Below are 26673 nucleotides of genomic sequence, written 5' to 3' on the forward strand. Positions count from 1 at the left end.
TGCTCTTGCAGTCATCTTGACAGGACGGCCAATCCTATGGAGAGTAGCAGCAGTGCTGAACTTTCTCCATTTATAGTCTTACCGTGGACTGATGAACAGCAAGGTATTGGAGATACTTTTATAACCCTTTCCAGCTTTATGCAAGTCAACAATTCTTAATCGTAGGTCTTCTGAGAGCTCTTTTGTGCGAGGCATCATTCACATCAGGCAATGCTTCTTGTGAAAAGCAAACCCAGAACTGGTGTGTGTTTTTTATAGGGCAGGGCAGCTGTAACCATATATATATATATATATATATATATATATATATATATATATATTAGGGTTGCCTCGATACCAAAATTTAGATTCGGTTTCAATACCATAAAAAAGTATTGCGATACTCGATACCACGCAAAAAAAAACCAAACATGTGAATTCTGCATTTTATGGAACATCCGGCCCATAATAGAACAGTCCTATTCTATTTTTTGGGAGCAGAAGGTGACAAAAAAAATGGTGAGTCACGCAATTATTATTTTTTTTTTGTTACAGCGTTCACCGCATAGGAGATTTTTTTTATATTTTAATAGTTTACATTTTTTCATTTATAGTTCTTCGACATAATTACTTTCTTTTTCAAGACACATTTTACTTGCAGTTGCGTGGCGTGGCAATGGGGTCTCATGTGGCCCCCACGTATGCAAATATTTTTATGCAGTGTTTTGAGGAGGATGTCGTCTTTCTATCCCACCACTTCAGACATGTGCTGAGGTGGTGGCGATACATCGAAGACATCTTCCTCATATGGACTGGCAGTGAGGAGCAGTTGGTTGATTTTCATGCCTTTTTAAACAGCCATGACTCCAGTCTGCAATTCACTCTTGTCCATTCGAAAACCGATATTCAATTTTTGGACACCAAGGTTATACTCTGTGGGGACATGTTACAGACGGAGTTATATGTCAAACCCACTGATACACAAACCTTCTTGTGCTACAATAGTTCTCACCTCAGGAGAATGGTTGAGTCTTTACCATTCTCCCAGTTTCTTAGGGTGAGACATATTGTGTCTGACGACCACTTGTCTGATGTGACCCTTGTATCCATGGCTCACAGGTTTCGCAATAGGGGTTACCTACAACGATTATTGAATGAACATATGAACAAGGTTCGCTTATTGAAACGTGATGAGGCATTGTCACAAATGTAAGAATATTACATTTGACACTGACAGAATTCCTTTTGTGTCTATATACAGCGAGTTGAGCCCTCAGATCAATAAAGTACTCAGGAGACATTGGGACCTCTTGGGCTCTTGTTTTAAGGGTATCCCAGAGTTCCAGTGCCCACCACTTTTCTCCTATCGGCGCTCAAGAAACTTTAGCGATCAGTTGGTTAAAGCCGACATGGGTCCTAGGGTGTCCATGAAACAGACCACCTTGACACAACCCGGCCTGGGGTGTTTCCCCTGCTTGGGTTGTGTCAATTGCAGATATATCAGAAAGGGGAAGGTTTTTGTACATCCCAGTACAGGTGTATCACATGACATTTCGTTTCACCTTACATGCAACTCCAGTTATGTTATTTAGGTTTTATCTTGCCCATGTAACTTGTTGTATGTGGGTGAAACGACAACGGACCTCAAGACACGGTTAAATAACCACCGTTTGAGTATTAGGAAAAAAACGTGTGGATTTACCAGTATCAAGGCATTTCTCTGAGGCTCAACACAGAGAGAATGATCTTAGATGCTGGATTGTCGATCATATACCCCAACCCAGACGTGGGGGCGATAGGTCCAAAATGCTTAAACGTCGGGAACTGAGCTGGATCCATAGACTGGACAGCCTAAAACCTAAAGGCTTGAACATTGAGTTCTATTTTGGTGATGTGGTGTGAGGGGTGGTTTGCCTCCAATGGTCATTGGATTAATGTTCAGTAAGAGATTATTAACATCTGTTTCAAGTTTTTTCTTTGTTTAAAAATATATATTCATATATTTTTCTATTTTGTCTCTAGATCACTATTTTACACTTCAGCACTTTTGGGCAGGAGCAAGTGGAGGATTTGGACACCGCATCATACATAGGAGCGTTATTTCCATGGGCTATGTGTATACTATTTAGTATATCTTTATTGTGTTTTTTATATATTTTTCCATATCGCTGGGACCGGCGAACCTCCTGGGACTTGTTTCTATATATATGTTCTGTTGTACTGGTTGGCGGCGATGCAGCCCAGATTCTCTCCTTTGGCCGGCTGGATTTACCCCCTGTGGCATCTGTATACCTGGAGAGGAGAGCCCTCTTGAGTGCAAGTTGCGGTATGACACCCATGGTATGTACCTGTTTACACACTGCGGTTTCCGTGTGTGTACAGGATTGATACCTGGGTATGGGTTGTTGACACATTGGTTCTCTCTGTTGTCACTACCTGTCTTGACCGCCACACTCTGGTCTCATACAGGTTTGATGCTGAAATATACCTAGTATGTTGCTACACAGGTCAAGGGTATTTCTCCAGCTTCAAAGATGGCGCCTTATAACATGGATTGATACTGGGCATGCGTCGTGACCAGTCAAGGGTGTCTTGATGACGCAACAATGTCGGCAAGCTTTGATGACGTTTCTAGTCCGGGATGAAGGTTACGCCGTGCCTGAGTGTTGAAATGACCACTATGCCGTATAGACACATGGAATATGTCTCCAGGTGATGTCGGATTTGTCCATATTTCCTTGCTCCTGCTCTGTCCTTTATACGCATGCGGTACTGGACACACGCATCGATTAGTTATGTTTACCTGATCGATGTGTGTGTCCATGGATCCACATGGGATATGCAATTTATAAATGCACTTGTAATGTGTAAATTTTGTGATATATAGGTTTCTCACTTTAGCACTCAGTGTTTTGTACTTTTTTTATATGCCATTATGACACTGATTTGTTTTGTTCACACACCCGATGTGGGATGTGTCTTCAGGATTTGTTCACATGTTTGTAATTATGTAACCACCCCCAGAGATGGGTGTGTCTTTGTTAATTGATTCGCTTATAAGTTTGTTTTCACTCACATGGTATCTCTGCTTGTAAAAGGCTCATTTAGAGCCGAAACGTTGCACCGGATGGTTGAATAAAGGTAACATTGATTTTATTTTATCGGAGTGCCGTCCTTTTTCTGGATTTTATTGAGGGGTGAGAAGTCTATTCCCCAGGAACGTGCACCCTACTTTTTCCATTCATAGCCAGTGCTGCCATTTTTCCTTTGTATGTATATACACACTCACCTAAAGAATTATTAGGAACACCTGTTCTATTTCTCATTAATGCGATTATCTAGTCAACCAATCACATGGCAGTTGCTTCAATGCATGTAGGGTTGTGGTCCTGGTCAAGACAATCTCCTGAACTCCAAACTGAATGTCAGAATGGGAAAGAAAGGTGGGCTACAACAGCAGAAGACCCCACCGGGTACCACTCATCTCCACTACAAATAGGGAAAAGAGGCTACAATTTGCAGGAGCTCACCAAAATTGGACTGTTGAAGACTGGAAAAATGTTGCCTGGTCTGATGAGTCTCGATTTCTGTTGAGACATTCAAATGGTAGAGTCCGAATTTGGCATAAACAGAATGAGAACATGTATCCATCATGCCTTGTTACCACTGTGCAGGCTGGTGGTGGTGGTGTAATGGTGTGGGGGATGTTTTCTGGGCACACTTTAGGCCCCTTAGTGCCAACTGGCCAGCGTTTAAATGCCACGGGCTACCTGAGCATTGTTTCTGACCATGTCCATCCCTTCATGACCACCATGTACCCATCCTCTGATGGCTACTTCCAGCAGGATAATGCACCATGTCACAAAACTCGAATCATTTCAAATTGGTTTCTTGAACATGACAATGAGTTCACTGTACTAAAATGGCCCCCACAGTCACCAGATCTCAACCCAATAGAGCATCTTTAGGATGTGGTGGAACGGGAGCTTCGTGCCCTGGATGTGCATCCCTCAAATCTCCATCAACTGCAAGATGCTATCCTATCAATATGGGCCAACATTTCTAAAGAATGCTATCAGCACCTTGTTGAATCAATGCCACGTAGAATTAAGGCAGTTCTGAAGGCAAAAAGGGGTCCAACACCGTATTAGTATGGTGTTCCTAATAATTCTTTAGGTGAGTGTATATATATTAGGGTTGCCTCGATACCAAAGTTTATTCCTTGATGGAATTGTTGGTTTTTCTTTTCAATTTCACCCCACAAATTTTTTTTCTCCGTTTGCCAATACAACACATAGGTGGCATCAAAAAATGTATCTTGTCCCGCAAAAAATAGGCTATGTGACCGTAAAAATAAAAAAGTTATGGCTATTAGAAAAATTCTAAATGAAAAAAAAATAAAAATTTGGACCGGTCTTTAAGGGGTTAATAAAGTGTTGTAAGAATAGTACAGTAACAAACGTCATCATGATTCAGTGTACAAACTATACAGACATATATCATTGTCCATAATTCTGTGAAATTCATATCTTGATCTTGTCATCTCAATATATGGGTAAATTACATGATTAGGCTACTTTCACACTTGCGGCAGTGTGATCCGGCGGGCAGTTCCGTCGTCGGAACTGGCCGCCGGATCCGCCGCTGACTGAAAGCATTTGTGAGACGGATACGGATGCGGATCCGTCTCACAAATGCATTGCAAGGACGGATCCGTCTCTCCGCTTGTCATGCGGACCGACGAATCCGTCTTGTACATTTTTTCTCATTTTTACCGATATGCGCATGCCGGAACGACGGATCCGGCATTCCGGTATTCTGAATGCCGGATCCGGCGCTAATACATTCCTATGGGAAAAAATGCCGGATCCGGCGTTCAGGCAAGTCTTCAGTTTTTTTTCGCCGGAGAGAAAACCGTAGCATGCTGCGGTTTTCTCTTTTGCCTGATCAGTCAAAACGACTGAACTGAAGACATCCTGATGCAAACTGAACGGATTACTCTCCATTCAGAATGCATGGGGATAAAACTGATCAGTTCTTTTCCGGTATAGAGCCCCTGTGACGGAACTCAGTGCCGGAAAAGAAAAACGCAAGTGTGAATGTACCCTTAGTGGTAATACACAAAGTGCATCTGTGCTGATTAATAAAAACAATCATGTACATGGCTCCCCCTGTCCCGGACTCCATGTGGATCTATCACTCTGCTGCCATCCCTGTATTTTCACTGCGCATGTCCCACCACCATGTATACACATCACAGCGTGAGCTGCATATACTAATAGAGAACAACATGAAAGATGGTCGCATGCATTCTAATAGTCACTGCACATGTGAATTGCCATTACACTTTGCGCCGGAGCTTCTTTCATAAGAAAAATGGAGCTGAAGCTCTTAGAGCGCCTGCGCCTAGCTTCAGTAAGCGCTGAAACATATAAACAAGGGACATAATGTTACTTAAAGGGAACCTGTCAGCGGCAAAAGCCATCCCAAACCTCCTTGCTTCAAGTCAAGGTAACCGCGCCCCCTTCCCTGCCCCTTCGCTGTGACTGACAGCGCTTATGCCTGACAGCCGGCTGGCTTTGCCGAAAAGCCGGCTGTCAGTCACAGGTGAAGGGACAGGGAAGGGGGCGCAGTTACCTTGACTTGAAGCAAGGAGGCCCCAGCCCCCTTGACTTCAAGCCTGACTGGAAAATAGCAGGGACGGAGGATAAAAGATCGTTTTTCATACTTCTGCCTCATCAGAATGCGGTAAGAAAATTATTATTAGAAACTCACTGCCGGCTACTTAAAGGTACTGCTGGCGGTTTGGGATGGCTTTTGCCGCTGACAGGTTCCCTTTAATGGTGGCCATAATAAAATCGCCAAATATTAAATACTTCACCAAGGGGGAGAAACCCAGGGTTCCCAGCCATTTCCGCCTTGTGTAGGTGAAAAACAAAAATTACTCTTACCGGTAATTGTTTTTCTTGAAACCCATGGGACTATGTCCTCCCATCCAGGACAGGAAACCTGAAGAGCTAAAATGGTCCCACTGCTGGGACCCGCACCTACATGAGAACGGAGCGGGGAGAGCTGTGGCTGGAGGACCCCAGATTTCCCGGGGTCCGTCCACCACCAAGTGTTGCTCCCATAGAAATGAATGGGAGCGCACCGTGCACGCGTAGCCCCTGCTCCCAATTATTTCTATGGGGCAGACGGAAAAAGGCGAGCCAGTGATTGAACAACCCCTTTAAGTGTGGGAAACTTTGGGGGGCTGGTGCTGTCATGGGTTTCAAGAAAAACTATTACCGGTAAGAGCAATTTTTGTTTTCCCCTCACCCATACGAGAATAAACTAAAGTAAAAATTTTAGGGGGGGGAGGGACTACAGCCTGAGATAAAGCCGAAAGGACCGTGTTTAGATCCCAGGGGGGAGATAAGGGTCTTAATGAGGGATGTAATCTAGAAGTTGCAGAGAGAAATCTTTTAATCCACTGATGTTCTGCTTAGTGTCAAAAAAAATTACTCAGAGCCGCAACCTGTATGCTTTTAGATTTTTATCTAGACCTGCTTGGAAAAAAAAAATCTAGAACTTTTGGCACATCCGGGACTTTTAAAGGATCTGGACTGTAACCTAGGAAGGTAGAAAAAATATTCCACACCCTAATGTACCTTTTAGAGGTGATATTGTGGAAACTATTCTCTCTCATAAACCTCTCCTAGAAGTATCTCTGGATTGGGATGCAATAGAGGCCCCTGGTAAAGTAGATCTCTCCTCACTGGTAAGGTCCAAGTAGGCTTTACTGCTATCCTCTGATGGTTTGTGTACCAGGATCTCTTTGGCCACTTCGGAGCTACGAAGATTACTGAGGCTCCTCTTCCTCTATTTTTTTCAATACTTGGGGAAGAAGGCAAAAAGGGGGGAAGGCATAGCCCATCTATTGCATGAGGACTGTCCAAAGGATTGAGGGAGAAGAACCTTTCCACCTTTCAGTTGGCTCTGTGGGAAGACCATATTTTTGGACTATTTCCAAAAAGACATCCTTGTTCCCCCTGCTTGATGAATGTACGACTTAGAAAGTCTGCTATCCAGTTTTCCTTTCCCTTTAGATGGAATGCTGAAAGAAAAAGCATTTTTACTTCCACTATACGAAAAATCTCTTGGGACAAAAGAAAAAGATGTGGAACTTTTGATCCCCCCTGACGATTTATGTAGGCCACTGTTGTTGAATTGTCTGAATAAAAAATTATTTTCTTGCTCCTTTCCTCTGGAATTGCTATTTCTAGGGCCATCTTTACCGCTTTTAGTTCCTTGAAGTTGGAGCAGGCTTTCATTGAGTTCAGGTCCCACCTCCCTTGCCAGTACCTGTTCCTAGAGTGAGCTCCCCAACGCCAGGGACTGGCGTCTGTGGTAACCCACTATCTGATCTTTGAAAGACCATGGGACTCCCGCAGACAGATTCTTTGGTATTGTCCACCATAACAGGGAACACGTGTCCTTTGATGAAAGGTGGAATTTCGGTCCAAAGAGTAAGGGGAGCCGCCCCAGGGATCTCACAATATCCGTCTGCAGCTCTCTGGAGTGAATCTGTGCATATGTTACTGCTGGAATAGTGAACATCATATGACCCAACACAGTCATTGCTTCTCTGAAAGTACACAGGATGGAGTGAAAAAATTACAAAATCTTCTCCCTGATTGATTCCCTCTTTATGAGGGGAAGGAAATTCTTTTGTTGGCAGGAGTCCAACTGGATTCCTAAAAACACACAGATCTGAGAGGGAACAAGGTTTGATTTTTCCCAATTTATTTTCCAACTCAAATCTCCTAAGGTGGAACATAGAAGATCTATATCTCTCTCCAACCCTTCCTTTAAATGGGAAATCAACAGAAAATCATCTAGATAAGGTACTAAAGGTACCCCTCTAAGTCTTACAAAGGCCGCTATCACTGCTAAGGCCTGTACTGAAGATGTAACAACTTTCCTCTTATCCAAACTGCAGTTCTCAAGAATTTCTGGTACAAGGCATGAATCGGAATGTGATAGTAAGCGTCTTACAGATCCAAGCTCGCATCCAACAATTCTAGAAGACTAAATTTTTAGCTGACTTTATTGTTTCCATTTGGAATTTCTTGTAAGTTAGGGATTTGTTCAGTCTCTTCAGATTTAGTACTTGTAATGACCGACGTCACGCACAGGGAGGAAAACAGGGAAAGCCCTGCCCAAGGGAGAGGGAAAGGTGGTGACCCCTAACTCACCTTGCGGCTGGCACCTGACTGCCCTGACGTCCCTAGACGGGTTCCTCACCCGTGCGGCGATCACGTGCCTAAACCCTGGCTTTCCCTAATATGAGCCCTAGATAGTGAACGGGCCAGTGGGATCGCTAGTCCGCACCACTATCACTAAGAGGGAAACACCAGGGAGAGGACAGACAAAACAGACAAACACATACACCCAGGTGGGCGACCACAATAGACCAAAAAGGTCCAACAGGGATCCGGAGGGTAGCGTTCTGGATCAACTACCAGAGAACGCAGCAACACAGCTCCAGAAGGTCAGAATAGATGTCCAGGCAGAAAGCTCTATCTCTGGCAACCAGAGAAATGTGAGAGAGGAATATAAGGAGGTTTGGGAGTGCTGGACAAGGAACAGCTGAGAAGGAGCTACGGATCCCTGAGTGAGCCAAAAGGGTTTGCAAAGCAAACCCAGAAAGCTACCATTAGGAAAACAGCCCTATCTTAAATAGAGCATGCAGCCAACCGCTGCGACTTCCTGACCCCGGGTATAACGGAGTCAGGCGTGGTTCTCTATACACTCGTGACAGTACCCCCCTCTCTACGAGGGGCCTCCGGACACTCAGGACCAGGTCTCTCAGGATGAGAGGCATGAAAAACCCGAACCAACCTGTCGGCGTTTACCTCAGACGCAGGAACCCACATTCTTTCCTCGGGACCGTAACCTCTCCAATGCACCAGATATTGAAGAGCGCGGCGGACCCGACGAGAATTAACAATTTTGGATATCTGAAATTCTAGATTACCATCCACGACAACAGGAGGGGGTGGCAGCGGTGATGGTTCTAGAGGTGGAACATATTTTTTGAGTAACGACTTATGAAAAACATTATGAATTTTAAAAGTCTGAGGTAACTCCAGGCGAAAAGCCACGGGGTTGATGATGGCTACAATTTTGTAAGGGCCAATAAACCTAGGACCCAGTTTCCAAGAGGGAACCTTCAATTTAATATTCCTAGTAGACAACCACACATAGTCATTCACTCCTAGGTCCGGACCTGGCGACCGTCTCTTATCAGCCATGCATTTGTATTTACCTCCCATATTTTTCAAGTTAGCTTGCACCTTCTGCCATACCGATGAAAGAGATGACGAAAACCGTTCCTCTTCGGGAACCCCAGAAGACCCCCCCTCTTTGAAAGTACAGAACTGGGGATGAAAACCATATGCACCAAGAAATGGTGACTTGCCAGTGGATTCCTGACGACGATTATTTATGGCAAACTCAGCTAACGGTAAATATGATGACCACAACTCTTGGTTTTCAGACACAAAACATCTTAGATATGTCTCAAGGTTTTGGTTGGTACGCTCAGTCTGTCCATTCGACTGAGGATGGAAAGCTGAGGAAAAGGACAAGTGTACCCCCAAACGGGAACAAAAAGCTTTCCAAAATTTAGAAATAAACTGGGTACCCCGATCCGAAACAACATCGGAGGGGACCCCGTGAAGCTTCACGATTTCACTGACGAATACCTGAGCAAGAGTCTTAGCATTAGGTAGTGCGGGTAACGCAATGAAGTGTACCATTTTGCTAAACCTGTCCACTACTACCAAAATAACTGTTTTACCCGCAGACAAAGGTAAGTCAGTGATAAAATCCATTGACAGATGTGTCCACGGTCTATTGGGAATGAGGTAGAACAAGAAGACACAAAATCCAATACATCCTGACGCAACCTTGGCCACAAAAAACGACGAGACAATAGCTCCAAGGTTGCTTTACTACCCGGGTGCCCAGCAAGTGACGAATTATGATGTTCCTTTAATAATTCGAAACGTAGGTTCAACGGTACAAACAATTTCTCTGAGGGGCAAGAGACCGGGGCGTCCCCCTGGGCCTCTAACACCTTCCCCTCCAAAACAGAGTGTACCGCAGAGACAACCACTCCTCTTTGTAGAATGGGCACCGGATCACTCACATTACCCCCTCCAGGGAAACAACGAGATAGTGCATCAGCCTTGGTGTTCTTTGCCCCAGGACGATAGGTAATCACAAAGTTAAACCTGGTAAAAAATAGCGACCACCTAGCCTGTCTAGGGGTGAGACGCTTAGCTGATTCAAGGTACAGGAGATTTTTGTGGTCCGTAATCACAGTGACGGGGTGGACTGCCCCCTCTAAGAAGTGACGCCACTCCTCAAACGCAAGTTTAATAGCTAATAGTTCCCTATTGCCAATATCGTAGTTCTTTTCTGCTGCAGATAGTTTTTTTTAGAAAAGAAAGCACAAGGACGCCATTTGCCAGGAGACGGACCCATCAGGTTGGACTAGTACAGGTGCTGAGGTAAACCTCTCTTTTAGAGAGGAAAAAGCAACTTTAGCGGCGTCAGACCATTTAGAAAAATCAGTCCCCTTCCTAGTCATGTCAGTAAGCGGTTTTACAATAAGTGAATAATTTTTAATGAATTTCCTATAGAAATTTGCGAAGCCCAAGAACCGTTGTAGTGCTTTGAGGTTCTCAGGAAGATCCCAATCTAAAATTGCCTGGACCTTCCTAGGATCCATATGAAAACCTGAAGCAGATAAAAAATAACCCAGGAATTGTATCTCCTGAACGGCGAAGACACATTTTTCAATCTTAGCATATAATTAATTCGTCCGTAGGACCTTCAGTACTTGTCTGACATGCACCTCATGTGTTTTCAGATCAGACGAATACATTTAAAATATCATCTAGGTATATTACCACAAACCTGCCGATTAGATGACTAAAAATGTCATTAACGAAATGTTGAAAGACGGCAGGAGCATTGGTCAGACCGAAAGGCATAACTAGATTTTCATAATGCCCCTCAGGGGTGTTAAACGCTGTCTTCCACTCATCCCCCTCCTTAATACGAATCAGATTGTAGGCCCCCCTAAGATCAAGTTTGGAGAACCACCTAGCACCCGCAATCTGATTAAACAGGTCAGGAATGAGAGGAAGAGGGTATGGGTCTCGGATCGTTATCCGATTTAATTCGCGAAAATCTAAGCAAGGACGCAGGCCCCCATCTTTCTTTTTAACGAAGAAAAACCCTGCAGCCACGGGTGAATAAGAGGGTCTGATGTGTCCCTTAGCCAAGCTCTCGGAGATATAATCTTTCATGGCTTGTCTCTCTGGACCCGAAAGATTATATAACCTGGTCTTGGGTAATTTTGCGCTGTGAATAAGGTTAACCGGGCAATCATAAGGACGATGAGGTGGTAACTTCTGACAACCCTTTTCAGAAAAAACATCCTCAAAATCCGAAATAAATGTAGGTAGGGTAGTTATGGAGGCGACTGCTATTTAAGAAATTTTCTCTGCACTGCTCACTCCACTCCAATATCTCCCTGGCCTGCCAATCCACTACTGGATTGTGCGCTACCAACCAGGGAAGACCCAGCACTACCGGAGTGGGAAGCCCCTCCAGAACATAACCTGAAAGCATCTCGTTATGGTGGTCCCCTACCCGAAGGTGTAAATTATGAACAATGTGGGTGAGGTTTCTCTGAGACAGGGGAGCAGAATCAATAGCGAATATGGGAATGGGTCTCTGTAACGTACAGAGAGACAAACCCAAAGTGCGGGCAAAATGGGCATCTATCAAATTTACCCCTGCTCCACTGTCTAGAAAGAAAGAAATAGTCTTATCACCAAAAATAATAACCGCTGGCAACACAAATTGCGATGTACGTATGGAGAAAACGTATACCCCCCGGCTGACATCCTCCACACAGCCTGGGGTTAGTAGTTTTTCCAACGGTCTTTTGTTTCTGAGGAAAGAAGGACAGACATTAATGAAATGACCCCTCTCCCCACAAAAAAAAAAAAAAACCCCACGCCTACGGCGAGCCTCAGGAGGACGGACCTGACGAGTGGTTCCTCCTAGCTGCATAGGCTCGTCTAAGTCCGTACAGACTAACTGCTGCTTGGGAGGGGTTACCAATTTCTCTGGTTCTTTCAACCTGTCCCTAAGGCGTCTCTCTATACGGATAGAAAGGGACATAACCGCATCAAGGGAAAAGGGGGTCTCATATAATGCAAGCGCATCCTTAACCCTTTCGGATAACCCAGAGCAGAACTGACTCCTGAGAGCCGGGTCGTTCCATTGGGTATCCGTAGCTCACCTACGGAATTCAGAGCAATACTCCTCTACTGGCCGCTCTCCCTGTAGGAGTCTCCGTAATTCTGATTCAGCCAGTGCGACTCGGTCAGGGTCGTCATATATGAGACCCAAGGCCCCGAAAAACTCATCCACTGACCGAAGAGCCTGGGAATCAGTAGGTAAAGAGAACGCCCAGGACTGCGGGTCCCCCTGCAGCAGGGAAATAACAACCCCCACCCGCTGATTAAAATATAACTTACAAGCCTCACGGAATGTCAAAAACTTGTCCCTTCCCCCAGAAAATCTGTCAGGGAGAGGGACCTTGGGTTCCGCAACAACCTGGTTACCAGTAGCAACCGCTGGGCTTGCGGTCAGTTGTAATTGCTGCTGTTGCTGGAGGACCGACGCCTTCAATCCTACCACCTCCAAAGACAGGCCATGAAATTTTTTGGACAGAGCAGCAATTTGATTCATACTTTTTTTACCTACACAAAATAAGGGCCAGAGATAATGTAATGACCGACTTCACGCACAGGGAGGAAAACAGGGAAAGCCCTGCCCAAGGGAGAGGGAAAGGTGGTGACCCCTAACTCACCTTGCGGCTGGCACCTGACTGCCCTGACGTCCCTAGACGGGTTCCTCACCCATGCGGCGATCACGTGCTTAAACCCTGGCTTTCCCGAATATGAGCCCTAGATAGTGAATGGGTGGGATCGCTAGTCCGCACCACTATCACTAAGAGGGAAACACCAGGGAGAGGACAGACAAAACAGACAAACACATACACCCAGGTGGGCGACCACAATAGACCAAAAAGGTCCAACAGGGATCCGGAGGGTAGCGTTCTGGATCAACTACCAGAGAACGCAGCAACACAGCTCCAGAAGGTCACAATAGATGTCCAGGCAGAAAGCTCTATCTCTGGCAACCAGAGAAGTGTGAGAGAGGAATATAAGGAGGTTTGGGAGTGCTGGACAAGGAACAGCTGAGGAGAAGGAGCTACAGATCCCTGAGTGAGCCAAAAGGGTTTGCAAAGCAAACCCAGAAAGCTACCATAAGGAAAACAGCCCTATCTTAAATAGCCAACCGCTGCGACTTCCTGACCCCGGGTATAACGGAGTCAGGCGTGGTTCTCGATACCCTCGTGACAGTACTACTCTGAACGATCCATTTGGCTTTCTTACTAAGAAAAGAGGGGAATAGAAACCTCTTCCTACTTCTCATTTGGGAACAGAGCAAACCATCCCTTTGCTTAATGGAGCCATAACTTCCAATTCTAAAGTATCTCTTTTTTGGAGATCCTTGAGGCATATTGTTTGAACAAAAAGTCGAATGGACTAGAAACGAATTCTATCAGATACCCGTGTTTTATAACCTCTAGAATCCATCTTTTTGGGGAAATGGACCCCCAGTGACAATTGTGACGATCTTCCTCCCACCTGACTTCTGGCGTCATTGCTGTTTGTCCTTAGATCTACTTTCTTGGGGCTTGAACAAAAAAAGCTAAAACATTTAGGAATTCTATCTCTTGTATCACCCTGCCTTCCCCTTTGTTTTCTAAAATTGGACTGGGGTTTACAAAAAAGGTAGGCTTCTGGGAAATTGGGAACCCCTTCTTTTTATCAGAAGCTCTTTCCAGAATATCATCTAAGGAGGGGGCAAAATGCCTAGAACCTACAAAAGGAACTGCACAAAGTCTAGCCTTAAAGCCCTGGTCTCCTTTCCACGACTTTAACCAGATAGCGCGTCTGGCAGCATTCGACATGGCCGCCGCTCTAGCAGAAAAACGCACTGCATCAGTGGATGCATCTGCTAGGAAATCAGCTGCTTTAAGGAAATTAGGAAGAGAAGAAAGTAATTCTTCTCTAGGAGTCTTGTCCTTAGTATGCAACTCAAGCTGATCTAACCATAACCTTAAAGACCTAGAGACCCAGGAGGCGGAAATAGCAGGCCTAAGACTAGTGGATGCTGATTCCCAAGTTCTTTTAAGATAAATGTCAGATTTTGTATCCAACGGATCTCCCAGGCATCCCAGGTCTTCAAATGGAAGCACTGATCTTAGCAACTGGTGCATCCACTGTGGAGGCCCTATCCCATACTTTAGATACAGATTCTTCAAAGGGATACTTTCTCTTGACTATAGTTGATATAACAAAAATTCATATCAGGATTTTTACACTTCTTTCTAATAAGAGCTTCTATATTTTTATGCACTGAAAATACTCTATGATATTTAGGACCATGTCCCTCAAAAACTTGGTCAGCTTTTGATTTAGGCTGTTTTACGTGCTCTAACTAAAAAAAAAAAAAGTTCTGTATCTTCAGCCGGAAACAGGGACCTCCAAATACGAAAAATCATCTGAGATATTGTGGCTGTAATTTAAATAATCATCCTCCCTAGCGTTTTCAGAATCAGTCTTTCTACTGTAACCGGCTCTTTCTGGTGACAGTGGCCGATTTAGTTTTAGGGACTTAAGAGATGATTTAACTTGAGATCTCACCAAAGCCTTAATACTTTTGGATAAAGATTGTGACTCTTCCAGAACCAATTTATCCACACATCCCTGACATAGTGGTCTAACATAAGAAGCTGGTAAAGCTACTCTACATTCACTACATTCTTTATGCTTAGATGACTCCAGTACAGGGCTTGTGGCCTCGAGGTTTCCAAGGGGTCGGCGCGTTGCAAATCAACCGGCTCCAACATTGTATCCAGACATCGGCACCGACTGCTGCCATTTATGCTGCAAAAGGTGCCTCCTCCTCTGTCGTTGCATCACATGAAGTGACGTCATGGCACTGGCATCTCCTCCGTGCTCTGAATGGGGAAATTACCGGGGGACACAGGGGGCGAACGGAGCAGCGCCCAGGAATAAAAGCAAATGCACTTAGATCCCTGGGCGCTGCTACTGGTACGTAGCCTGCTACTTAGTTAATATTCTTTGGACACATGAAAGGTCCTCTTTAATCCAACCCAAATCCCCCACCTTCCAAAAATCCCAATATAACCAGTGGCATCATTCATACTTGATGTCTAGGAAGTCTAGAGGAGTCGCCATAGCTTTTAGTAGAAATGTACCTTTCCAACACCAAGACACCCTAGCTGAAGCACAAGGTCGCTATATTTTTATTAAAGGTAAGCATTCTGGTGCACATGTGAGGCCTGGGCTATATCAGCCAGTCTTGGATGGGGCTCAGAGCTCTCTCCCTCCTCCCATTGTATGCATGGTCACATGCTGGAAGTTACTGGGAGATTGCTGTGAGTCGGACCTTGCGCTCCTGTAATTCGCTGGCTGGCTCCTGGTATTGCCCATACGGCACAGGTAGGTACAGCATTAGGTCCCAAGCTACTTGGGAAACCTTAGCGCGGTGCTCGGGCTTAGACATGTCCTCCAATTCGGATATGTTGGCTAATCTCTCAATTTTACACCAGTATGAGGGTTAGTAAGACCGCAGAGTGCACCTGTCTTTGTTATTGTTATATTATTTTTAAAGGTAAAATAGCCAACACACAAGTAACAATAGGAAACATATGCTTCAAACAAGAACATGGACACGTCCACAGGGTGCTCAATGCTGTCCAAAAAAGGCACTTAACAGAATACATAAAACCTTACAGTCTTCCCAATAATAGATACTTGGAGACACATTTATCCAATGGAAAGAGACTACACCCATTTTTCCCGTGTAACATTCATATGGACACATTGATTACTTATTCCTCCCCCTACAATCGCTCATGATCATTAGAGAAATAAACATTATTCCCAGACCATTCAATCTAATTATTACGCACTTCACTAGGTAACATCTCAAAGTCCTCACAGACTTGAAGATTAAATGAATCCCTCCTCTCCAACCAACAATATAAAAGCCGCATAGAAAACGCACTTCAACAAACGACTTCACTCGGAACATAGATAACATGTTACCTTTTACAACGCTATAGGAAGCCCATAAAGCAGTCAGACGAGGCAAATTTATTTCAATAGCCTCACACCTCAACAAATGCAGACAAGAAACGGTGAAGAACTTATACAACAACTAGAACTCACACACAAATCCACTAACTCAAGAGATACCCTCAAAATAATGTACAATCCGCTAAGTTCTTCATGTCCTGAAAAAACAGACTTTAAACATAGGGACAAAGTTTCCAAACTAATAAGGTCTCTCATTAAGAAACGCAAAGCGCGCACGTATATAAAACACCATTCAGGCACACGTGTCACAGATGCTAAGGGTATATCTGACGGACGCATTTTGCCACTACTATAAAACCCTATATCAATTAAGAAACCAACGATAAAACAACTAGGAGACGGGAGGATATTAAAGACATCCTCTCTTCCCTAAATCTCCCAGCTTCTTGAGGTCCATTCCATTCTGTCAAAGAGCCCCACAGGCAAGAGCCCAGGCCCTAATAGTCTACCTATCTCATACTACGAAATCCTTCGAGAAACCCTCCAACCACTCCTCCTGCGCTTCTGGAACGCTGTGCTGCAGGGTTCGGCATTACCGAGACAAGCACTCAAGGCACATATCTCCCTCATACACAAAGAAGGGAAAGATCCAGAATTATGCAGTAACTACCGACCTATATCACTTTTGAACAAATTATCTAAAAATATATGCCAGCCTTGTAGCGCAGAGCTTAAGCCCCTTATTACCAAACCTAATCTCACCTGAACAGGTTGGCTTTGTAAAAGGTAGAGAGGGCAGAGACAATTCCATCAGGCTGCTACACCTCATACAAAGCGCTAATATAACATGCACCCAGTTAGTCCTTCTTGGCACGGATGCGGAGAAAGCCTTAGACAAGGTGGACTGGACCTACATGGTTGAAACTTTAAGACATTTTCAAATTCCAGACCCCTTTATCAAAGCGATCTCTCAACCATACTCAAGACCATACACACGAGTTAGAGTTAAAGGCCTGTTGTCAGATCCATTTGATATTCTAAATCATGGATGTCAAACTCATGGCCCTCCAGATGTTGCAAAACTACAACTCCCATCATTCCCTGATAGCTGTAGTATGCCCAGGCATGATGGGAGTTGTAGTTTTGCAACAGCTGGAGGGCCACGAGTTTGACATCCCTGTTCTAAATGGTACTCGACGGGGTTACCCTTTGTCTCCCTCGTTATTCATCCTAGTGATGAAGACCCTGATTCAGAGCGTCAGACCACACCCTGCCATAGCAGGATATAAGGTAAACGCAGTGGAGCACAAAGCCACAGCCTTTGCCGACGATCTCCTACTAATTCTCACAGACCCCATAAAAGAAATACCAGCAGTACTGGACACATTTACCAAATTTGGCTCACTCTCCAATTTTAAAATAAACCTGGAAATTCTGAGGCACTGGGAATAAATGTCTCCCAAGAATTAAAAAATAAACTTGAAAGTCAATTCCCATTTAAATGGCCAAAAAGTCACATAACATATTTGGGGATTAAACTCAGCGCCAGTTGGTGAGACCTGACCAAACTCAACTATCTACCACTATTACCAAGCGCTTTAAATTAAATAAAATCCTGGACAACTCCCTTTTTATCTTGGATGGGAAGGAAAAAACTTATTAAAAGGACTCAATCTACTCAAATTCATTTACTTATTCCAGATGCTGCCGATCAAGATACCCAAATCCTCGAAGTACATATGAAAGACTAAGGCTACTTTCATACTCGCGTTTGGTGCGGATCCGTCTTGTATCTGCACAGACGGATCCGCACAAATAATGCAAACGCTTGTATCTGTTCATAACGGATCCGTTTGCATTATTCATTCAAAAAAAGTCGGATCCGTCTTGACTTACATTGAAAGTCAATGGGGGACGGATCCGTTTTCAATTGCACCATATTGTGTCAGTGACAAACGGATCCGTCCCCATTGACTTACATTGTAAGTCAAGATAGATCCATTTGGCTCTGCATCGTCTGACAGTCACCAAAACGCTGCATGCTGCATTTCAGTGACCGGCTAAAAAATGCAACGGAGACCAAACGCAGCCAAATTGATGCATTCTGAATGGATAAGGATCCGTTCAGAATGCATTGGGGCTTAACTGTTTTATTTTAGGCCGCTTGTGAGCCCTGAAACGGATCTCACAAGCGGACCCAGAAACGCCAGTGTGAAAGTAGCCTTAGTTATTCGACGCTAACATTATCTAAAATGCTAGTTGGCCTGGGCGTACCAGACTTATACCTATATTACTCAGCAGCAGTACACTCTAGAATTATATACTGGACAGGACCTACAACAGACAAATTACATGTCGCATGAGAGGAATCCTCCTCCCCGATACCTTTCAAAACATTACTAGTAGCACCAACTGATTACTTAGACACACTAACTATAAAGAATGCCCTAACCCAAGAGGTAGTCCAACTATGGAGAACACATACGGCACAACTTCTGCCAGCCCCTTCCCCGTTTGCTACAGTGAGAGATCTGCCGAAACGATACACAGCACAACAGCAACTTGTTGCCTCAGATCGATTACACAATATAGACATGCCACTAGAGACCATAATGGAAAAAGGAACTGTGAAATCTATAGCAGACATAAATAACTTAATGGGGGAAAAACCATTACCCTTTTTAACATACAATAAACTCAAATCAGCACTCCACTACTATATATCATAAGGAACGATAGAAAGACAACTGACACCACATGAAACCCTAATGGCACAATATAACACACCGGTTAAAGTGTTATCAAAACTCTAAAACCTTTTACTCACTAGGTCTGCCCCAATAAAATGGGCCTATATAGACCTTTGGGAAAGAGACTTGAAACTTAACTTGACAACCACCGCAATCTCTAAAATCGACAAATGCTCTCATGGCCCATCCTCTTGTATACGAATACAAGAAAATACATACAAGGTACTGTCTCGCTGGTATATAACCCCACTTAAAACCAACATGTGGTACCCATCTATTCCCGATACCTGCTGGAGATGTAACTCAGAAAGGGGGACGTACCTACACAATTAATGGTCCTGCTCGAAATTAGCACTGTTCTGGAAATCTGTCTTAGAGATAACTAGAAGCGTCTGCTCATTGAAAACAACAACGCCTTCGCCTGCCTTGATATTTCTAGGCTGGAATGAAAAGAAACAAAATGTGCCGAGGAAATATCTCCTTTCATTCCCTTTTAGCAGCAGCTAAACTCCTAATCCCCCCGCTGTGGAGAACATCAACCTGCCCCACATTACCCCAGTGGTTACATAAGGTGAACCAACTATACGGTATTGAAGAAATTGTTGCGTTAACACAACACACCCATAGCAGGTTTAAGACACTTTGGGCCCCATGGGTTTCCTATCGCAGCACAACTCCTTTCCTAAACCACATGTCAGAAGAAAATCTAACCGTAAATAACAGTCAATAGAAATACACGAGACGACTTAACCAATAATGGCAACATTCCACTGCATACACACCTCTATATATCAGAAAGTGATCTCGGACCCCCCCCCCCCCCCATCCCCTTCAAACCCACACTCCCCTATCCCCTTTCTTTCTCCACCCCCCCCTACCTATACATATTATACATTTAATATTTAATTATACAGGTCCTTTTACGTGTTAGATTATATATACAAGGCAGTTTAATCAATTACCGACTCGTTCATCTGAAGAATACTATTACAAGACAATCATCCAGAAGCAAGAAACAGCCCAACTGCATGATTTAATGCTCCATGGAGAACAACATTAAATTTGGGACTGTATCTCTCTGCTTAATGTCTATTAATGTCTATGGACTGCCTAACCACTTTTATAACTCATGCAAACTATGTTGATTGTTCTTATATCACCTTTAAAGCAAAATGATTTGTACTGTATTACTACAGCTGGTTATTCATAAATATTAATAAAAAGAAAATTGAAAAGAATAGAATACCAGATGCAGTCCTCTGATGAGGTCCCCCACTAAACAAAGAACAATAAAACTCAAACAGGGGGCCAAAAAATTAACAAACATTACAAAATTGCATAATCCAGGAGTCCAGAGATTGATGAAGCTGTCATGTCCACATTCAAGTAAATTGTTTAATTCACATTCTTTCTTACACCGCATTTTATCGGCGTTCTAGACCTAAATCCTACACTGGTGGTGTCCTGGGTTTCACATACAATCAGGGAGGGGGGAAAATGATGATTACTTACCGGTAATTTGATTTTCCAGAGCCCATGACAGCACCACGAGAGAGAGAGGATCCGCCCCCAGAGACAGGAAACCTGCAGAGAACAAAAGGGCGGACACTCTCCTCCCAATTCAGTGTGATATCCAAGCATCGGAGGATATGTTAGAGACACGTTTACTTTTATTTATATGTATGTAATCCTTAAGAAAAATTATTATAATTTTTTTTTTTTAACTGCTACACCCAAGTGAATATAGAGACATCAAATCTGCCAAGGGAGAGAATATAAGGGTGCTGTCATGTCAAGTTATCATCATTTTTCCCTTCACCCATGACAGCACCACGAGAGACTTAACAGAGGAACAATCAGGGTGGGCGAGTAGAAAGAAGAAGATCCTAAAGGAGAATTTAATTCCAAACGGTAGTGCCTATAAAATGTTGAAGAAGAGGACCAGATGGCAGCTTTGCAAATATCCTCAATGGGGACCGAGGATCTTTCTGCCCAAGAGGTAGCCACGGCCCTGGTAGAATGTGCTCTCAAACCCATAGGTGGAGTTAAGGCTACTTTCACACTAGCGCTTGATCGGATCCGTTCTGAACGGATCCGATCATATTAATGCAGACGGAGGCTCCGTTCAGTAAGGATCCGTCTGCATTAATAACTTAGAAAAATTTCTAAGTGCGAAAGTAGCCTGAGCGGATCCGTTCAGACTTTCAATGTAAAGTCAATGGGGGACGGATCCGCTTGAAGATGGAGCCATATGGTGACATCTTCAAGCGGATCCGTTCCCATTGACTTACATTGTAAGTCTGGACGGATCCGCACGCCTCTGCACGGCCAGGCGGACACCCGAACGCTGCAAGCAGCGTTCAGGTGTCCGCCTGGCCGTGCGGAGGCGAGCGGAGCGGAGGCTGAACGCCGCCAAACTGATGCAGTCTGAGCGGATCCGCATCCATTCAGACTGCATCAGGGCTGGACGAAAGCGTTCTGCTCCGCTCGTGAGCTCCTTCAAACGGAGCTCACGAGCGGACAGCAGAACGCTCGTGTGAAAGTAGCCTAACCCCGAAGATAAGCAAGATAAAAAGATAGCCGAAACAATCCATCTGGCGATAGAGCTTCTTGAAGCTGTGCCTCCCTTATTCACTCCTTGGAATAGAATAAAGAGCGAAGAAGATTTGCACAGGAAATATATTTAATTAAAGCCCTTATGACATCTAAACAGTGAAGGGACTTCTCTTCCTCAGAACCTGTTTTTTTGAAGAGGGTAGGAAGAGTAATCTCTTGTGAGCTGTGAAATTTGGAAGCGACCTTTGGTAGGAAGGCCGGGTCAGGACGAATCAATCGTGGTATACGGTGGGTTAATGGAGATAGCCTGAATTTCATTTATTCTACAGGCAGATGTTAAAGCGACCAGGATACATAGTTTTAGGGTGAGATATTTTATAGAAATTGAATCTATAGGTTCAAATGGAGGGCAAGATGAGGCTTTTAAGACTATATCCAAATCCCAAGGAGGAGGCCTAACTGATGACACCAAGGAAGATCTGTCAACTGCCCTAAAAAACCTAGATACCCATGGACATGATGCAATCTTCTGATTGAATAGAGCTGACAGGGCTGAAACATGCACCTTTAGAGTACTACCTGCTAGGCTTAAGTCTAACACTTTTTGGAGGAACTCTAGCACTAAGTTTATGGGAGAAGAAGGTGGAATATCGTTAATATCAATTTGCACAAAGGTCAGAAATTTCTGCCATACCCTAGTATAAATGGCGATAGTGACCTGCTTCTTACTTTTTATAAGGATCGAAATTAAGGCCTCAGAAAACCCCTTTTTTCTTAGTATATACTTCTCAAGTTCCACGCAGTTAAGTGGAAGTTCTTTATGTGAGGATGTAATACTGGTCCCTGGCTCAACAGACCCCGGATCTCTGGAAGCACCCATGGGTCGGAGACGGACAGGATCCGGAGCCATGTGAACCAAGATCTTCTCGGCCAAAAGGGGGCAATGAGGATCACTCTTGTCCTTTCTTCCCGGATCTTCCGCAATACACAGGGAATTAACGGAAAAGGTGTGAAGGCGTAGGCCAGGTGAAAGTCCCACTTCTGAATCAGGGCATCTATCCCATAGGGGGATCCGGTTTGGTCTAGGAAAAAAAAAAAAATTTGACCTTTTTGTTTTGGTGAGTCGCGAATAGATCTATTTCCGGATGTCCCCAAAGGTCCGTTATTTTTTCAAAAATGGATTGGTCGAGAGTCCACTCGGTCTGAGACAGGATATGACGACTTAGAAAGTCCACCTGTTTGTTTTTGATGCCCCTGATGTGGACTGCAGAGATTGAAGCACTAGCTCTGCTAGATTTAGGATTTTGTAGGCCTCTTGCATTAAGGTACTGCTCTTTGTGCCTCCCTGTTTGTCCAAGTATGAAACTACCGTCTTGTTGTCTGTTAGGATTCTTAAATCTCTTCCCTTTATCATGGGCAGAACAGAGTTCATTGCTAGACGCACAGCCGTCAGCTCTTTCAGGTTGGAGGACCCTTTTTCTTGGACACATCCCCAAAGGCCCTGAAGGGAGACTTCCTGGATATGGGCACCCCATCCCCATGGGCTTGCGTCCGTGGTCAGACAAATCAACTTTCCTAATTTCCATGGAAAGCCCTGGATTAGATTTCTTTCGTCCAACCACCATGTTAAGTTTTGGAGGGTCTGGCTCAATATCTTTATTTATTCTTCTAGAGAGACTCTCTCTTTCAATTGGGACAAGATTTCCCATTGTAGTCCCCTTGAATGGAGCTGTGCCCATCGTACTGCTGGAATGCACGATGTAAGAGACCCCAGGATAGACATCCCTTTTCTGTATTGAAATTACAGGGTATCTTATCAGGTCCCTGATTCTTTCTTGGATGAGTCTCGCTTTTTCCTCTGGTAAAAAAAAACATCTCTGGAGGTACGAATCTAGAATTAATCCCAGAAAGGGCTGTCTCTTTGTTGGAAGTGGTTTGGATTTTTCCTGATTTATTATCCATTCACATTCTTCCTTACACCGTGTGTTATCGGGGTTCTAGACCTAAATCGTATACTGGTGGTGTCCTGGGTTTCACACCCAATCAGGGAGAGGGAAATTGTGTAATGAATATTGCAGCCACCTATAGACTGCATCCAGTAGAAATTCTTCTCTGAATGTTGGTTTGCATGAAAACGTAACTTTTATTATTCCAGTGAAAATGGTTTATAACAGTTTCTATGCAAATAAAGGGCGGCCATTATAAAAAATCCATTAAAGGGAACCTGTCACCAAAAGTGGCCTATGGAGCTCTTCACATGATCTCCACTGTTCAAGCTGCCAACTTTCAGGTTTTGTTGACTTTGACAATCAGGTTGTTTGTAGGAAAACCCCACTTTTAAAATGTACCTGATGTCACCAAACATGAATCACTGGGGCGTACCGCTGGATGAGGCGAATAACGGAGTCATCTCCTCTATCCTGCCCAGTTTGCTCTTGCAGACCTCCGCTGGCTTCCTGATGTCCGCTCCTGGCAGTGAGAAATCTCACGCAGACACAGAAGACCTCGTTCCGGCACCGGGATCCTGACATGTGAAGCGTGCAGATATGTATACACCCCGGCTTCAAGCACTCACTGTGTTTGCCCAGGAGATGCTGGGACCACAGTCAGCAGATGACAAGATCCCTGCCAATGTCTTCTACTGTGCGAGATATCGCATTGCCAGGAGCCGACATCAAGAAGCCAGCAGAGCTCTGTGAGAGTAAGTTGGGCAGGATAGAGGAGATGATGCTGTGTCTCGCCTCATCCAGCGGTACGCCCCAGTGACTACCTGATCTATGTCGGATGACATCAGGTACGTTTTAAAAGTAGTTTTTCCTACAAACAACCTGATTGTCAAATTTAACAAAACCTGATTCTGAAAGCTGGCAGCTTGAACAATGAGGAAAACCATGACTGTGACTGTTCTCTGAGGTGTCAACAAGGAGACCATTTAACAGCTGCCATGAGATATTTTGGGGCCCGATATACTGGGATTGGTCAGAGCCCCTAGGGAGAGTCTTTAGCAGGAAGGGGTCAGCAGAATGACCAGCAAGCTGTCACTGACCACTGGGGATTTTTCCTCCTATGAATATTTTTTTAGGGCAGAACATTGTGAAATCTTTATGGTCAGACAGGCAGCTGCTACTGTTCATTGGTGGCTCTTTATTTCGGCTCTACCATAAGGCTTTTCCTATTTCCAAAAATTGTGGCACAATAGTGTCAGTAAAGCCTCTAAGTACTACGGAAAGAGGGTTCATACAAGTTAAAAGTATAGGTGATAACCCCAACCTTCTGATCAATACTGTGGGACACCTGGTATCGGTAACAATTGTGTGCTAATAAAGGAAAACCTGTCAGAAAGTACAATATGTGACCCCCAAACTGCCACCACTACCTGACTATACAAGGAGTCATCAGTAGCCAGTGAAGGAGCAGAATCGGTGAGTTTTCTCTGCTTTATGTAGTGGTTACTACTCACCTGGGTGGTTATCGGTGGGAATGTCCTCTATGATCTGCTCATCACCCCTCACATATATATCTTCAGCCTTAATATTGTTCAGATCTTTACCCAGATTTAAAACCTGTAAAACAGAAATTGTAAAAGTCAGCAGACTGATGGAGAAGTCGTGTGGAATGTTTGATGTGACCAGAAAAGATCATTAATTACAATGACAAAAAGTGATGAAATGACAGCAGAGTTATCTGCTATGGCAGCGGTCCATGCCTATAGCTCCACCCCTTCCTGCTGGTGGGCACGCCTGCTGCCTGGTTTACCTGCTCCATAGCTTTAGGGCTCCAGTGGTCCAGTCCCACAGACATCCCTCTCTCCCTTCCCAGTGGTCCTGGCTGCTGGAATAACGCTGTCCTCCCACACAAGCTGAGGCCTGCTTCCTGACGATAATGACCTTCTCTGCCCATAGGTCATGTGTGCACACACTATGTCTGGCTCTTATAGGGCCGGCATGCACGCACTCTGATCTCTACAAGCCATGGAAAGGAGCCTGATCAATAGGTTCTAGTACAGACTTCTGCCTGACTTCTAGATTGGACCTGACCCTTGCCTGATCTCCGTTCTGATCCTGAGCTGCTTGCCCTGACAACGGACCATTTATCGGACTGCATGTATTCTGCCTTTCCTGACAACGCGGGTCACCAGTCACTTGTACAGAAACTAATTCAAGTGCAGCAGCCTAGTGGCTCCCCTGCAACAAAGTCCAGATCCCTGATCCCTGTACAGGGGATAAAGTGGAGGGAAGGGGGGGGGGGGCTCACTTATATAATACACTTTGGAGCAGAACCATGTCAAATCTGTTCAAGAGACACAGTGGATCTACATGTGCCATGTTTCATTGTCTGACCCAAAAATATCTGCAGGTCTCCTGTGTATATGCATCTAGTTGGTTCCTTATTCCAACCAGCAGTCTCTACTGACCAAAAAACTGTGAGAAGATCCAGACGACATGCAAGGTCTATAGTTAGCTGTAATCCTGCCATCTCTACCTTTCTCATTATACAAGGAAATAACATATAATACTGGTTTATAAAACAAGACTGAAAACAAGATCTTCCCAGCACTTCTACAGATCATATGGAACCTTTCAAGAGACCTTATTTCCATCTATTTGACCATCATATGGAATGGTTTGATGTTCTTCTGAACCATCCCATAGAAGAAGAGGATTAGGACATCTCTCATACTGTAGAAGAAGACTGGGACATCTCTCATCAGGTAGAAGAGGACTGGGACATCTCTCATCCTGTAGAAGAAGAGGACTGGGAGTTGTTCTCTCTTCTTTAACTATAGAAAAAACATACAGTGACAATTAATTTCTTACATATAACTAGTGAGAGGATGTGTGTATTTAGTCATGTCTTTTACTTGGTGGCTGGTGATCCTCCATCATGACGTTCTTGTACAGATCTTTGTGTCCTTCTAAATACTCAGACTCCTCCATGGAGAAATAGACGGCAACATCCTGACACCTTATAGGAACCTGACAACACAATAATACAGTCATCACCCAGATGCCTTCATAGCGTTACTGTATAATGTCCCGGCATTCCCAGCGATGTCACCTCTCCAGTCAGCAGCTCAATGATCTTGTTGGTGAGCTCTAGGATCTTCTCTCTGTTGACTT

The 26673-nt window shown here is 44.3% G+C and overlaps 1 protein-coding gene across 1 annotated transcript in view; it reads right to left on the bottom strand.

Annotated features, from left to right (window-relative positions):
* The window catches only part of LOC122935527 (gastrula zinc finger protein XlCGF26.1-like), a 32035-nt gene extending 5568 nt beyond the window's left edge, over window positions 1–26467 (bottom strand). The window contains exons 1-3 of the mRNA XM_044291297.1: window positions 26415–26467; window positions 26143–26333; window positions 25014–25116 (exon numbers count right to left, since the gene is read on the bottom strand). Of these exons, the coding sequence (XP_044147232.1) occupies window positions 25014–25116; window positions 26143–26333; window positions 26415–26439 (319 nt within the window). The 5' untranslated portion in view covers window positions 26440–26467. The remainder of the gene's footprint in view (window positions 1–25013; window positions 25117–26142; window positions 26334–26414) is intronic.
* Between the last annotated feature and the right edge of the window lie 206 nt (window positions 26468–26673).

The sequence above is a fragment of the Bufo gargarizans genome, chromosome 4 (assembly GCF_014858855.1).
Source record: "Bufo gargarizans isolate SCDJY-AF-19 chromosome 4, ASM1485885v1, whole genome shotgun sequence".
NCBI lineage: Eukaryota > Metazoa > Chordata > Amphibia > Anura > Bufonidae > Bufo > Bufo gargarizans.